A 17,240-nucleotide genomic window follows, 5' to 3' on the forward strand; every position below is an offset into this window, starting at 1 on the left:
TGCCAATTGCAGGCTCCCTCAAAACTTGAGACATCTGTGGCATTGTGTTGTGTGACAAAACTGCACATTTTAGAGAAGCCTTTTATTGTCCCCAGCACAAGGTGCACCTGTGTAATGATCATGATGTTTAATTAGCTTTTTGATATGCCACACCTGGATGGATTATCTTGGCAAAGGAGAAATGCTCACTAACAGGGATGGAAACAAATTTCTGCACAAAATCTGAGAGAAATAAGCTTTTCGTTCATATCGAACATGGGACCAACACTTTACATGTTGCATTCATATTTGTGTTCAGTGTAATAAAATACTTTTTTAAATGCATCAAATTATTTGTGTTGTTTTTTATATGCGGTTGCAATGCTGTGCACAGTTGTACTGCAATAGAGTGCTTCAAAAATCGATCAACTTCGCTTGTCATTGCAGGACGACTCTTATTTTGAAAACAAATATCTGCCTTTTTTTCTGCGGCCATTTTATGATCTGCTACCAGCAGAATGGTAACGTGAAGGAAATGTTTTCAGTCTAACGGATGTGAAGGCGGAGTCTGTCTCTCCTTTCATGTCTATAGGCAGAGCATCACATGTTGAAATATAACCGTCCGTTACCTCCCTAATCTACAATTCAACAGACTAGGGATAAACATCTCATCTGGTTCACTTCGCCTGAACTCTACAAACGACAATAAACTACTGTTTACAATGAATCAGGTGAGTTAGATACATGTAAAATATATAACTGGTCTTGGCAGTGGCCTAGTTCCGGCATCCGTTTGACTTTCAGAAAGTAAAGTGTGTTTAGTTTAGCCTGTTATGCGAAGCCTACCTTCCCGCCCATATATATATCAAAGTCAAACGGATTTAAAATATTTTGTGGTTTGTTTAAAACGTTTTGGTTATTACATGATTCCATATGTGTTATTTCATAGTTTTGATGTCTTCACTATTATTCTACAATGTAACAATGAAAAACCCTTGAATGAGTAGGTGTTCTAAAACTTCTGACCGGTAGTGTGTGTGTATATAAATATACATAGGCGGGAAGGTAGGCTTCGCATAACAGGCTAAACTAAACACACTTTACTTTCTGAAAGTCAAACGGATGCCGGAACTAGGCCACTGCCAAGACCAGTTATATACAGTTGAAGTCGGAAGTTTACATACACCTTAGCCAAATACATTTAAACTCAGTTTTTCACAATTCCTGACATTTAATCCTCGTAAAAATGCCCTGTTTTAGGTCAGTTAGGATTACCACTTTATTTTAAGAATGTGAAATGTCAGAATAATAGTAGAGTGATTTATTTCAGATTTTCTTTCTTTCATCACATTCCCAGTGGGTCAGAAGTTTACAAACACTTAATTAGTATTTGGTAACATTGCCTTTAAATTATTTAACTTGGGTCAAACATTTCGGGTAGCCTTCCACCATCTTCCCACAATAAATTGGGTGAATTTTGGCCCATTCCTCCTGACAGAGCTGGTGTAACTGAGTCAGGTTTGTAAGCCTCCTTGCTCGCACACGCTTTTTCAGTTCTGCCCACAAATGTTCTATAGGATTGAGGTCAGGGCTTTGTGATGCCCACTCCAATACCTTGACTTTGTTGTCCTTAAAACCTGTTGAGGCCAGGGGGCAGGATCTTATCCCGGTATTGGGATTCATTGTCATGTGACCATGGCGGGGAATTCAAAACTGCAAGAGTAATCATTTCAAATAATCAAATAATCAACTATTTTCCTCCATTTGAAAGATATATCTCCTAAATCTAACCACGCTGTCCGATTTTCAGAGGCTTTACGGAGAATGCATAAAGTTAGGTTATGTGAGGAGAGTACATTGACAATAGCTGCGTGTAATGTTTAGCCAATTCAAAGAAGGGCATCAACAGACAGAAAACTAGCTAGAATTATGCACTTACCTTTGACAATCTGCATCAGATGACACTCATAGGACATTATGTTAGACAATACATGCATTTTTAGTTCCATCAAGTTCATATTTATATCCAAAAACAGCATTTACAGTCACGGTGAAATTCAGAATTTTTTTCGGCTCGAATGCTCCCAGTGAATCCAGCATTACAAATCACGGAATTACTATTCGAAAACATTGGTAAATTATAATATTGTCATTCAAAGAATAATATATTATCATCTCGTAATTGCTACCGAATGGCCAGATCTCAAAATAACTTTACTGGGAAATCACATTTTGCTATAAACTGGGTACTATGCTAACAACATAAGCTAAGCTATAAGCTAAGCTAAGCTATACCGTTAGCATTAGCATCATCTAATATCGATAATAACATTCTAAATATCCCCTTACCTTTGATTATCTCCATCAGAAGGCGCTGCCAGAGATCCCAGGTCCAGAACAAATGTGGTTTCTTTTGATAAAGTTCATAATTTATGTCCAAATAGTTAGCGTTCAGTAGGCTCCCACAAAATGAGGTGGGCAGTGTAAAGTCACGCCGAAAAGCTAAAAAAAACCTAGTAAATAATCTATTTATGTTTGTTCAAACATGTCAAACGTTGTTTAGCATTAATCTTTTGGTCCATTTTTAACGTGAAACATCAGTAAACATCAGTAATATTTTCACACAACCTATCAAGTGTCTAGAATAAACGATTATGACAAAGACACTCTTCTCAGATTCATGCGCAGGCGCAAAAAATGAAGTGATGACGTGTCAACTTGTAAGCTTTCTAATTCGGTCTGTATTCATCACAGATGCTTCAAACAACTTTCTAAAGATCGTTGACATCTAGTGGAAGCCGTAGGAGTTGCGAACTGAATCCTTTCTCACTGTGGTATCTTTAAAACAATGACACTAAATAGTACAGTCACAAAATTCTCATTTTTTTAAATCTATTTTTCACAGGTTTTTGCCTGCAATATGAGTTTTGTTATACTTACAGACACCATTCAAACTGTTTTAGAAAATTCAGAGTGTTTTCTATCCGAATGTGTTAATAATATGCATATCCTAGCTTCTGAGTTGGTGTAGGAGGCAGTTAAAAATGGGCACATATTTTTTTCAAAATTCTCAATACTGCCCCCGTGGCCCGTAGAGGTTAAGCCATTTTGCCACAACTTTGGAAGTATGCTTGGGGTGACCAAGCTTTAACTTCCTGACTGATGTCTTGAGATGTCTTGATGCTGCCACCCCCGTGCTTCACGGTTGGGATGGTGTTCTTTGGCTTGCAAGCCTCCCCCTTTTTCCTCCAAACATAACGATAGTCATTATGGCCAAACAGTTCTATTTTTGTTCCATCAGACCAGAGGACATTTCTCCAAAAAGTACAATCTTTGTCCCCATGTGCAGTTGCAAACCGTAGTCTGGCTTTTTTATGGCTGTTTTGGAGCAGTGGCTTCTTCCTTGCTGAGCGGCCTTTCAGGTTATGTTGATATAGGACTTGTTTTACTGTGGATATAGATACTTTTGTTCCTGTTTCCTCCAGCATCTTCACAAGGTCCTTTGCTGCTGTTCTGGGATTGATTTGCACTTTTTGCACCAAAGTACGTTCATCTCTGGGAGACAGAACGCGTCTCCTTCTAGAGCGGTATGTTGGCTGTGTGGTCCCATGGTGTTTATACTTGCATACTATTGTTTGTACAGATGAACATGGTACCTTCAGGCGTTTGAAAATTACTCCCAAGGATGAACCAGACTTGTGGAGGTCTACAATTTTTCTGAGGTCTTGGCTGATTTCTTTGGATTTTCCCATGATGTCAAGCAAAGAGGCACTGAGTTTGAAGGTAGGCCTTGAAATACATCCACAGGTACACCTCCAATTGACTCAAATTATGTCAATTAGCCTATCAGAAGCTTCTAAAGCCATGACATCATTTTCTGGAATTTTTCCAAGCCGTTTAAAGGCACAGTGAACTTAGTGTATGTAAACTTCTGACCCACTGGAATTGTGATACAGTGAATTATAAGTGAAATAATCTGTCTGTAAACAATTATTGAAAAAAATACTTGTGTCATGCACAAAGTAGATGTCCTAACCGACTTGCCAAAACTATAGTTTGTTAACAAGAAATTTGTGGAGTGGCTCCAACCTAAGTGTATGTAAACTTCCGACTTCAACTATATGTATGTATATGTGTATATATATATATAGATATATATATATATATATATATATAGATATATATATATCTATCTATCTCTGGTCTTGACAGCGGCCTCGTTCCGGCATCCATTTAACTATCGCAAAATAAGTTGTGTTTAGTTTAGCCTGTTATGCGTAGCCTACCTTCCCAACCACAATGTAAAGGCTGCCACCTGTCAATTCTTTCAGAAAGAACAGACTTTTCTGGCCACTGAACAAAGTTTAACCTCTTGACTTCAACAACAATTTGTTCCCTGTGTCTGAGGCAGGGTCAGAGTTATGGGTGGGGCTTAGGGCGCCTGGCCCGCCCTACTGTACCTCTTTGCTCATTCAAATAAAATACTGAATTATTTATAATTCATTTGACCAAGATGAGCGGCGACAGAAAGACGCATCAATCTCCGTTAAAGCATTTAAGCGAGCGACACAGCGCCCCTCTGTCTCAGTATGTGTAGACCATGTACCTGATGCTGTCTGGAGAGTATGTCATATTATATCTGGCCAGACAGCATCAGATACATGGTCTACACATACTGAGACAGAGGGGCGCTGTTTCGCTCGCTCAAATGCTTTCTGAGGTGATATAGTTTCAGCAGAGAGGAAGAGGGGAAGTCAGAGGGCTCACTCTCACCAAAATCTGTCCAGTATAAACTCAATGCGTTTCAATGGGAATAATACGTAGACCTTAGCTTGTCGCCTGCATTCACGCTTTTGGGGACAAAGACTCCCATTGTTAGGGTGGAGACACGAGCATCTCGTCATTATATACATATATCTGGTTTCAGTCTCTTGCGAATTGGAAAGGAAAGTTGGCAGGTGAACAGTGCGCTGTTTGGATGCTGGATTGCCTTAAAGTGAATTGATCTTTCGCCAAAATTCTATAATTACTCCTGTCTAAATAAAATAATCAAAAATGCATCACCATGGAACCATGACTTAGCCAGAGAGGATCATTAGCTTGTATTTCAAAAATAGCTGTGGATTGTTTTAAAATCACAAGTTTGTAGACTTATACCAATTTTGGAAAACTGCGATTTTGGCAGTAGGTCTTGCTTATTGAGTTGCGGGCGTCTGAAAATATGTGTGAAGAAGAGAATGTGTCTGGAGTATAATTTAAAATAAGGCATCAAGACGAAGATATGGTTCGTCCCTCTCCATAATACATATGCAGATCTAGATACCTAGGGGAAGCTGAACCCAGATCTGTACCTAGGGGAAGCTGAACCCAGATCTGTACCTAGGGGAAGCTGAACCCAGATCTGTACCTAGGGGAAGCTGAACCCAGATCTGTACCTAGGGGAAGCTGAACCCAGATCTGTACCTAGGGGAAGCTGAACCCAGATCTGTACCTAGGGGAAGCTGAACCCAGATCTGTACCTAGGGGAAGCTGAACCCAGATCTGTACCTAGGGGAAGCTGAACCCAGATCTGTACCTAGGGGAAGCTGAACCCAGATCTGTACCTAGGGGAAGCTGAACCCAGATCTGTACCTAGGGGAAGCTGAACCCAGATCTGTACCTAGGGGAAGCTGAACCCAGATCTGTACCTAGGGGAAGCTGAACCCAGATCTGTACCTAGGGGAAGCTGAACCCAGATCTGTACCTAGGGGGAGCTGAACCCAGATCTGTACCTAGGGGGAGCTGAACCCAGATCTGTACCTAGGGGAAGCTGAACCCAGATCTGTACCTAGGGGAAGCTGAACCCAGATCTGTACCTAGGGGAAGCTGAACCCAGATCTGTACCTAGGGGAAGCTGAACCCAGATCTGTACCTAGGGGAAGCTGAACCCAGATCTGTACCTAGGGGAAGCTGAACCCAGATCTGTACCTAGGGGAAGCTGAACCCAGATCTGTACCTAGGGGAAGCTGAACCCAGATCTGTACCTAGGGGGAGCTGAACCCAGATCTGTACCTAGGGGGAGCTGAACCCAGATCTGTACCTAGGGGGAGCTGAACCCAGATCTGTACCTAGGGGAAGCTGAACCCAGATCTGTACCTAGGGGAAGCTGAACCCAGATCTGTACCTAGTATACTATAATTAGTCTGAATGGATAGACCTACTGTAGTATACTATAATTAGTTTGAATGGATAGACCTACTGTAGTATACTATAATTAGTCTGAATGGATAGACCTACTGTAGTATACTATAATTAGTTTGAATGGATAGACCTACTGTAGTATATTATAATTAGTCTGAATGGATAGACCTACTGTAGTATATTATAATTAGTCTGAATGGATAGACCTACTGTAGTATACTATAATTAGTCTGAATGGATAGACCTACTGTAGTATACTATAATTAGTCTGAATGGATAGACCTACTGTAGTATACTATAATTAGTCTGAATGGATAGACCTACTGTAGTATACTATAATTAGTCTGGTTTGTATTTTTTATGGATCCCCATTAGTTGCTGCCAAAGCTGTTGTTAACAAAAATAAATCACAACAGATTTCACCACACATTAAGTGTGTTCCCTCCGACCACTATTCTACTACCACAAATCTACAACCCAAATAAATCCCTGTGTACTTGTGTATATAGTGCTTATGTTGTAATGTGTTCATGGCTATATGTAGTCTGTTCTGGACTTGGGGACTGTGAAGAGACCTCTGGTGGCATGTCTTGTGATGTATGCATGGGTGTCGGAGCTGTGTGCCAGTAGTTCAAGCAGACAGCTCGGTGCATTCAACATGCCAACACCTCTCACAAATACAAGCAGTGATGCATCTCTCCTCTACTTTGAGCCAGGTGAGATTGACATACATATCATTAATGTTAGCTCTCTGTGTACATTTAAGGGCCAGCTGTGCTGCTCTGTTCTGAGTCAATTGTAACTTTCTTGCCGCACGGATCCCGTAACCGGGATCAACAGCCAGCGAAAAAATCAGAGCGCCATATTCAAAACCAAATCTAATAATTTCTGTTTCTCAAACATAGGACTATTTTACACCATTTTATAGATACACTTCTCCTGAATCGAACCACGTTGTCAGATTTCAAAGGCTTTACAGCGAAAGCAAAACATTAGATTATGTTAGGAGAGTACGTCGACAAAAACAACCACACAGCCATTTTCCTAGCAACTAGCATGCATCACAAAAACCAAAACCACAGCTAAATGCAGCACTAACCTTTGACGATCTTCATCAGATGACACTCCTAGGACATCATGTTACACAATACATGCATTTTTTTGTTCGATAAAGTTCATATTTATATATAAAAACAGTATTTTACATCGGCGCGTGACGTTCAGAAAATATTTTCCCTCAAATACTGCCGGTGAATCACCGCCACAATTTACAAAAATACTTGTCATAAACATTGATACAAAATTAAACTGTCATTCAAAGAATTATAGATGAATATCTCCTTTATGCAAACGCTGTGACAGATTTCAAAAAAGCTTCACGAGGAAAGCACACTTTGCAATAATCTGAGTACTGCGCTCAGAAAAATACACTACGCAATACAGATAGCCGCCATCTTGGAGTCATCTAAAATCATACATAGCATTAGAAATATTCCCTTACCTTTGATCATCTTCATCAGAAGGCACTTCCAGGAATCCCAGGTCCACAACAAATGTTGTTTTGTTCGATAAAGTCCATAATTTATGTCCAAATAACTCCTTGTTGTTTGTGCGTCCAGTAAGCTACTCCAAGTGTAGAAAGCGCGTGTACGATGTCGCGACGAAAAGTTTAAAAAAAGTTGTATTTACGTTCGTTCAAACATGTCAAACGTTGTAAAACATCAATCTTTAGGGCCTTCAGAATGTGAAGATTCAATAATATTTCAACCGGACGGTTCCTGTGTCTTGAAAAAGGTTTTGGAACGGGAGGATCCATCCTCATGAACGCGCTCCAAGAAGTGATGTCACCCCCTGCCTCAACAACTTCCCCTCCTTGTCATTCGGGCTCTGTTCATCGTAGAAGCTTCAAACAACTTTGACTGTCGACATCTAGTGGAAGCCGTAGGAAGTGCACAATTATTACTACTTCACTGTGTATTCAATAGGAAACGACTTGAAGAGAGCCCATGCATCCAGATTTCAACTTCCTGGTAAGATTTCTCTCAGGTTTTTGCTTGCCATATGAGTTCTGTTATACTCACAGACACCATTCAAACGGTTTTAGAAACTTCAGTGTTTTCTATCAAAATCTACTAATAATATGCATATCCTAGCTTCTGAGTTTGAGTAGGAGGCAGTTTAATATGGGCACATATTTTTTCCGAAATTGTCAATACTGCCCCCTATCCTTAACTTGTTATGGATAGGGGGCAGTATTTTCACGGCCGGATAAAAACGTACCCGATTTAATCTGATTATTACTCCTGCCCAGAAACTAGAATATGCATATAATTAGTAGCTTTGGATAGAAACCACTCCAAAGTTTCTAAAACTGTTTGAATGGTGTCTGTGAGTATAACAGAACTCATTTGGCAGGCCAAAACCTGAGAAGATTCCAAACAGGAAGCGCCCTCTCTGACTATTTCTTGGCCTTCTTGATCATCTCTATCCAAAACAGGGGATCTCTGCTGTAACGTGACATTTTCTAACGCTCCCATAGGCTCTCAGAAGGCGCCAGAGCATTGAATGATGACTTTGCAGGCCATGGCTGAAAAACAGTAGCGCATTTGGATAGTGGTCGATCTGAGAACAATGAGACTGAGGGCACGTGCACGAGAAGACTCCATGTTTTTATTTTTTCGTCTTTGAACGAAATCAGGGTTTCCCGGTCGGAATATGATCGCTTTTTTACGAGAAAAATCGCATAAAAATTGATTTTAAACAGCGTTTGACATGCTTCGAAGTACGGTAATGGAATATTTTGATATTTTTTGTCACGAAACGCGCCGGGCGCGTCACCCTTCTTTACCCTTCGGATAGTGTCTTGAACGCACGAACAAAACGCCGCTATTTGGATATAACTATGGATTATTTGGAACCAAACCAACATTTGTTATTGAAGTAGAAGTCCTGGGAGTGCATTCTGACGAAGAACAGCAAAGGTAATCCAATTTTTCTTATAGTAAATCGGAGTTTGGTGAGTACCAAACTTGGTGGGTGTCAAAATAGCTAGCCATGATGGCCAGGCTATCTACTCAGAATATTGCAAAATGTGCTTTCACCGAAAAGCTATTTTAAAATCGGACATAGCGATTGCATAAAGGAGTTCTGTATCTATAATTCTTAAAATAATTGTTATGTTTTTTGTGAACGTTTATCGTGAGTAATTTAGTAAATTCACCGGAAGTGTTCGGTGGGAATGCTAGTTCTGAACGTCACATGCTAATGTAAAAAGCTGGTTTTTGATATAAGTATGAACTTGATTGAACAAAACATGCACGTATTATATAACAATGTCCTAGGAGTGTCATCTGATGAAGATCATCAAAGGTTAGTGCTGCATTTAGCTGTGGTTTTGTTTTCTGTGACATTATATGCTAGCTTGAAAAATGGGTGTCTGATTATTTCTGGCTGGGTACTCTGCTGACATAATCTAATGTTTTGCTTTCGCTGTAAAGCCTTTTTGAAATTGGACAGTGTTGTTAGATAAAGGAGAGTCTTGTCTTTAAAATGGTGTAAAATAGTCATATGTTTGAAAAATTGAAGTTTTGGGATTTTGAGGAATTTGTAATTCGCGCCACGCCTATCATTGGATATTGGAGCAGGTGTTCCGCTAGCGGAACATCTAGATGTAAGAGGTTTTAAGGAGCTGTAAGAGGTTTTAATTAAGTTCCTCTTTGTGGCACCTGACCACATGACTGGACAGCAGTCCAGGTGCAACAAAACTAGGGCCTGTATGACCTACTTTCTTGATAGTGTTTTTAAGAAGACAGAGCTGCGCTTTATTATGGACAGACCTCTCCCCGTCTTAGCTACAGTTGTATCAATGTTTTGACCAAGACCGTTTATAATCATGGCTTACTCCAAGCAGTTTAGTCTCGTCAACATTATCAATTTACACATTATTCATTACAAGAATTGGTTTAGGTTAAGTGAATGATTTGTCTGAAATACATTGCTTTTAGTTTAAAAAATATTTAGTACTAGTTTATTACTTGCCACCCATTTTAAAACTGACTGCTGCTCTTTAAGTGTAGCAGCTATTTCAATTCCCGATGGTAGCTGACGTGTGTAGTGTTGAGTCCTCAGCGTACATAGACACACAGGCTTTACTCCGTGCCAGTGGCAGGTCATTAGTAAAGACTGAAAAAGTAAGGGGCCTAGACAACTGCCCTGGGGTATTCTGAATTCTACCTGGATTATGTTGGGAGGGAATTCCATTAAAGAACACCCTCTGTGTTCTGTTAGACAGAACTCTCGATCCACAATATAGCAGGGAAGCCATAACAGCCTTTTCCAAGCAGCAGATTATGATTGATAATGTCAAAAGCTGCACTAAAGTCTAACAAAACAGCTTCCCACAAGCTTCTTATCGTCAATTTGTTTCAGCCAATCATCAGTCATTTGTGTCAGGGCTGTACATGTTGAGTGCCACTCCCTATAATCATGCTGAATGTCAGCTGTTAATTTGTTTACTGTGAAATAGCATTGTACCTGCCCCCCCCCACACAAAAAAATGAATTAAAAGTTTACTAAGGGTTGGTAGCAGGCTAATTGGTTGGCTGTTTGAGCCAGTAAAGGGTGTTTTTACTAGTCTTGGTTTACGGAATGATGTTTGCTTTCCGCCAGGCCTGAATGCAAACAGCCAGTTTGTGTTTTTTAATAAAAGCAGACCACAAGATCCCTACCTTCTTCCACTTGACAGTGCGCACAGATGAAGGTGAAGTGCACGCCCGATTTAATCCATATTTAGTTGGTTTTCAGAGGTTGGAACTAAACTAGCATTTCTGCACTAGGACAGGAATTAGGTCGAAATAGTGGCGTCAACTTCCTCTGGAGGAGGGGTTCATTAATATTTCAGCTAACCTCATCAACTTCCTCTGGAAGACCCTTTAAAATCGACACTGGCCACATAACATTTTCAAATGTTTCGACGTAAATTATTGCAACTTTTTGGGGGGGTTTGTTTCAGAAAGTATTGTTTTGTTGTTTTTTTTGGTCATATGTCAACTACCCCATTTGCCTTTTGCCTTTTAAAGGAGATTGGAATCGTTTAAGTAGCCTATATTAAATAATTGGTGGCCTCCATACTCTGACAGTACGTGGTCTGGGAAAAGTGGGGAGTTAACTTCTTACAGATCATTGGGACGCTAGTGTCCCACCTCGACAACATCTGGTGAAATTGCAGAGCGCGGAATTCAAAATACCAAAGTAGTAATATAAAACATTCATGAAAATACAAGTGTTATACACCATTCATTAGTAATCAAACAGCTTTGTCTGATTTACAGTAGGCATTACGGCGAAAGCATAGCATTTGATCGTCTGAGGACAGCGCCTCACCCACTTCCTGCATTAACATGAATTCATAATCTGCACAGGTGTCGCAACTCAAAAATAGCGATAAAATACATCACTTACCTTTGAAGATCTTCATCTTTTTGTAATCCAAAGGGTCCCAGTTACACAATGAATGGTCGTTTTGTTCGATAAAGTCCTTTATATCCCCAAAAATGTTATTTGGCGCGTTTGTTTCAGAAATCCACCTGTTCCAACTCACCCAACATGCCTACAAAGGAATCTAAAAAGTTACCTGTAAACTTCATCCAAACAATTCAAACAACGTTTCTAATCCAACCTCAGGTACCCTAATATGTAAATAATCGATAACATTTAAGACTGAATATACTGTGTTCAATACCGGAGAAAAAGAATGAGGAGTGCGCACTCATTCACGCGTGCAAGAAGAGTAGAGATACTTCGAAAGAATACGAATACTTCTTCGTTTTTATTTTTCAAAAAACAAGCATGAAACAATTTCTTAAGACTGTTGACATCTAGTGGAAGCCATAGGAACTGCAATCTGGGTCCTAATTATTAGACTTTCCAATAGAAAAGCATTGAAAAGTCCAATGACCTCAATTTTTTTCCACTGGGTGGATTGTCCTCGGGTTTCGCCTGCCAAATCAGTTCTGTTATTCCCACAGACAATATTTTAACAGTTTTAGAAACTTCAGAGTGATGTCTATCCAATGCTACCAATTATATGCATATCCTAGGCAGTTTAATTTGGGCACGTTTGTCATCCAACTTCAAAATACTGCACCCTTGCCCAAAGAAGTTAAACAGGCCCTGAATTTCATGCCCATCCATTTCTGAGTATAGGCTCCCAAGTTCCCATAATGCAACACTAACAATGATAACACAACATAGGCTAACAAGTGAATGTTGCAAATTTTCACAAAGGATTTCCCCTAGTGTTTTACCAAAAACACCTCCATTGGCCGGCACCAGTTTCTCACTGGTACATGGCTGCGGTGGACCTGCTCTGTCTTGGGGCCATGATACTTTTTTTTGCTTTTGTATGGGTCAACACAAAGCAACACTAACAATGATAACAGCAGACTATACTATAATGGGACATCAGGAACAACTCAGAGGAAATCGAGTTTTCTGGACAAAGGTTTAATAGTTGAGGACTTATTTTCGGCCATTTATTTATTTAGTTGTTTGACCCTCTTTAGACCATTGTGTTTTACCCTCAGTGTACCAATATGACAACACACCTACTCTCTTTTTGGGTTGACAGGAAACACTCTCCCTCCAACCCTCCTCCCCCCTACCCCTCCTGGAGTCCCCGTGTCGTGCCTCTCCCGGTAGCCCCTTACTGCTGGGTCTGAAGAGGCTGTCTGTGCTGCTGGTCGACTGCAGGAAAACACCGACGCTAAGTGGGTTTATGATCTTATATAAATGTATTTTGGGACACTCCCTGAATGTCATTAATTACCACTAAATACAATATGTTTAAAGATGTAGAATCATTACAAGCCCCCCTACACCCTTGGATACATTGACAATTGGAAGATTTAATAAAATTTTACATTTAAATGCTTAAATTCGGTTACAAGAGTGTGAAGAGCTGGGCCTAAATCTGTCTTTGATATGAAGAAGGAACCATAACTGTCTGTCTTTGCTTCACAGGGGACAGTCCTAACTGTCACTCTCTTGGTAGGAGGGGCTTGTCATCTTGGGAGGCTAAACATGATGCTGAGGAGGCAGAGAAAAGTCTCTCCAGATCAGAACACCTCAAGAAACAACAGCAGAGACCCACAAGGAAGAAATCTCACTGCTGCTCTGACTGTGGGAAGAGTTACACCTCTTCAGTAGGTCTTAGAAGACACCAGACAATTCATACTGGAGAGAAACCTCACTGCTGCTTCCAGTGTGGAGCTAGCCTCTCCTCTGCCAGTGCACTGGAAGGACACATGCGGATTCACACTGGAGAAAAACCGTACCAGTGCTCAGAATGTGGGCAGAGATTTAAAGACTCCAGTGGTTTACGGATACATGAGAGAATAAAACACACTGGCGAAAAACCCCACTGCTGCTCTGACTGCGGGAATAGATTTGTTACATCGCAACACTTAAAAGCTCACCGGCGGACTCACACTGGAGAGAGACCGTTCCACTGCTCTGAGTGTGGGAAGAGTTTCAAACAAGCCTCAACACTCTTTGAACACAAACGAATACACACAGGAGAGAAGCCTCACCACTGTGAGCAGTGCGGGGGAAGCTATTCCTCTGCTAAATTACTCAGGGTACATCAGAGGATTCACACAGGGGAGAAACCTTACCAATGCACTGACTGTGGGAAAAGCTTCAGACTGTTGTCTATTTTAAGATGTCACCAGCTAAGACATACTGGAGAGAAGCCCCACCAATGTACTGAGTGTGGGAAGAGGTTTGCTGTTAAGAGTGGACTCTGGTTACATAACATAGTGCACACTGGAGAGAAAGGCTACCAATGCCCACAGTGTGGCAAGAAGCTAGGATCATCTCATTCTCTAGAGCAGCATAAGCGAACACACACTGGACAGAAACCATTCCACTGTTCCCACTGTAAGTTGAGCTTTGCCACTAATTCAGCCCTGTACAAACACCAGAGAATTCACACAGGAGAGAAACCACACAGCTGCAATGTTTGCCAGAGGAGTTTTGGACGGTCAGATCACCTGAAAAATCACATGCAAATTCACACAGGAGAAAAGCCATACCACTGCTCTAAGTGCGAGCTGAGTTTCACCAACAACAGATCTCTGAAAGAACATGAGGTCAGACACACAGAAGCTAAACCTCACTGCTGCTCCCAATGCGGTGCTTGTCTCTCCTCTGCCAGGGCACTGGAAGGACACATGCGGATTCACACTGGAGAGAAACCGTTCGAGTGCTCTGAATGTGGGCAGAAGTTTGCACATAGAGCCAGTCTTAGGACACATCGAAGAATACACACAGGAGAGAAACCCTATCACTGCTGTGACTGCAAGAAGAGCTTTTCAAGACTTGGCTCTTTAAAGAAACACAAGTTCACACATTCAGAGAAGAAGATGTACCACTGCTCTCAGTGTGAGTCAAGCTGCACAACGCCAGGCGCATTAAAGAAGCACCAGCTTATACACACTGGAGAGAAGCCTTACCACTGCTCCCACTGTGACAAGAGCTTCCTTTGGCAACAGTCTCTCAAAGAACACGAGCGTAGTCACAAGGGAGAGAAACCGTACTCTTGCTCAGACTGCGAGAACAACTTTGCCACGATGGCAACCTTGCGAATTCACCAGCGAATACACACAGGAGAGAGGCCATACCAATGCCCTTTCCCTGACTGTGGGAAGAGTTTTTCCCAGGCCAGCGCCTTGAAAGTTCACAAGAGAAGGCACACAGGAGAGAAGCGGCACCACTGTGATCAGTGTGGGAAGAGTTTTGTCACGTCAGGTGACTTGCAATCTCACCAGCAAACTCACTCCAAAAAGAAGCCTTACTGCTGCACAGAGTGTGGACTTAGTTTTTCTAGATCTGATTCCTTAAAGATTCACCAGAGAATCCACACAGGAGAAAGGCCATACAACTGCTCAGAGTGTGACAAGAGTTTCACGTTGAAGGGTCACCTTACTAGACACCAGTTGACACACACACAGGAGAGAAACCTCTCCACTGCTTTGACTGCGGGAAGAGTTTTGCTCTCTCAAGCGACCTAAAAACACATCAGTTAACACACACAGGAGAGAAGCCTTACCACTGCCTTGATTGTAAGAAGAGGTTCACCACTAAGAGTGAACTGACTGGACACCAGCAGAGAGACACAGGAGAGAAACCTCACTAAATCTTTGAGTGCAACAAGAGCTTCAAGTGTTCAATTGACTTGAGATACCACGTTCAGCGCAAACACAACGGGACACCCTACCACTGCACCCTCTGAGTGCAGCTTCAGCTCCCCACAGCATCTGAAGTACCACCAGATGACACACACTGGAGAGAAACCATTCGTATGCATTGACTGCGGGAAAAGATTCATTCAGGCTGGGGGGTTTACTTACCACAGGAGGATTCACACCGGAGAGAAACCTCACAGCTGTGATCAGTGTGAGAAGAGTTTCAGTAAATGGAGCAGTCTGCAATCACACCAGTGGACACACACAGGAGAGAAGCCTGACAGCTGTGATGAATGTGGGAAGAGATTCACACAAGGGAATCCTGGCTTCACACAAGAGAATACACACCTCAGAGAAACCTTACCACTGCTCTCTAACTGGGAAATGCTTTACCACCTCAAGTGATCTGATTATACACCAGAGAACACACACAGGAGCGAGGCCTAATGGCTGTGGACATGAGAAGACTGATAAATATTTTAATTAGTCATTTGTAATTGATTGAACACCTATAGAGACAATTATAGAATGAGCATCAAGGACACACGCTAACAACTGTGAAATGTGAACGCTTGTAGGTTGTCCTTGACAATGCCTGAATACCTGAAACAACAATACTTTAAAATACGGAGGTTTTCACTCGGTTTTGTGGATTTCACCAAAACCCATAGTTTTTCATTTCGGCCTAAACGTTTATCTAAACAATTGGCTTTATAAATAAATGTGATTTGAACTTGCATCATTGTCACAAAGCCACACCCGCATTTGAAGTTCTGAATGAGAAAGTGTAGGCTATATATAAATAATTACTCTCTAATGGAAAATCATTTAACAAAATGAGTATTTCTATCAAGGTGTAGTCAATAACATTGTTTGAACTTTGAAACATGGCCTCATGGGATTGACTCTGTGCAGCCAATGGCACTGTCCACTTTAGTTATAATGCCAGGAGCCTCTTGTGGATTTGACAACTCTAATGCAGTTCCACCTCCAATACCGCCAAAGCAATCGCTATGCAGATGTTGTCTAACACGGGTCTGATTGAATCAAGCCCTGAGGAGGTACACAGTTCTCAACATACTCACAACTTGCCATTGGATACAAATTATAAACATTTGCATACAGAAAATAATTGCTGCAAATGAAGTTCTAGTGAAACACTGTATGGAATATGATATTTACTCATCTATTCTTCTCAGCACTTCAAAAAGAACACTTTTGAAATGTGTATCTTGTATTGTTTTGCATTTGGATTGTGGGCTCAATTCAATGAGATTTGTAGCTAGCCGACACCGCATAGCTGGTGTTGTGACGGTGTCTGAGGTGGAACTGTGTCAGATATGCTAAAAACACAAGCTGTTCCTGTTGTCGTGTCTTTGGCATCATTAAAGTGAAGACTGTTATTTTATCAAATCAATTCTCTGTAATTATTATTACGTGAAACTAATCATGTAAATGTAATTAACTAGGAAGTCTGGGCACCAAGGAAAATCTTCAGATTACGAAGTTATAATTTTCCTAATATAACTCTTCAGATATTTTTATATCTGATCAATTAGTCTTCTAAGTAATGAATTATTATTTACCTCACGTCAGTCTCAACCAACAATTTACAACGTTTGGAATATCTGCACGAACCCAGCCTTTACTATAAATCATCCATACACCAATTGGCTTAATCATTTATTTACTTACTATCTAAATAATCACAGAAATGCATAAAGACACAAACAGTAGATCTGTTACTAACAAATGATAGGGAAGATTCCCTAGTGGGCTAAGCCGATATGACGGCTTGGTGGACAAAGGGAAGTGGGTGTGGACTGAGAGAGAGCG

At 41.0% G+C, this 17,240-nt stretch overlaps 1 protein-coding gene across 1 annotated transcript; it reads left to right on the forward strand.

Annotated features, from left to right (window-relative positions):
- The first annotated feature begins 556 nt into the window (after positions 1–556).
- LOC115182209 (zinc finger protein 883-like) lies at positions 557–16,817 on the forward strand. The gene is made up of 3 exons (XM_029743827.1): positions 557–710; positions 12,788–12,926; positions 13,180–16,817. Exons 1-3 carry the CDS (start codon positions 702–704, stop codon positions 15,228–15,230), a joined length of 2,199 nt encoding a protein of 732 aa, XP_029599687.1. The 5' UTR covers positions 557–701; the 3' UTR covers positions 15,231–16,817.
- The last annotated feature ends 423 nt before the right edge of the window (positions 16,818–17,240 follow it).

The sequence above is a fragment of the Salmo trutta genome, unplaced genomic scaffold (genome assembly GCF_901001165.1).
Source record: "Salmo trutta unplaced genomic scaffold, fSalTru1.1, whole genome shotgun sequence".
NCBI classification, from domain to species: Eukaryota; Metazoa; Chordata; class Actinopteri; order Salmoniformes; family Salmonidae; genus Salmo; species Salmo trutta.

What these genes read in the sequence shown, in the direction of transcription:
- LOC115182209 (XM_029743827.1), top strand. An exon ending in CAGGAAAACACCGACGCTAA is followed by an intron (nt 12,927 to 13,179) that starts GTGGGTTTATGA and finishes TTTGCTTCACAG; the next exon opens with GGGACAGTCCTAACTGTCAC.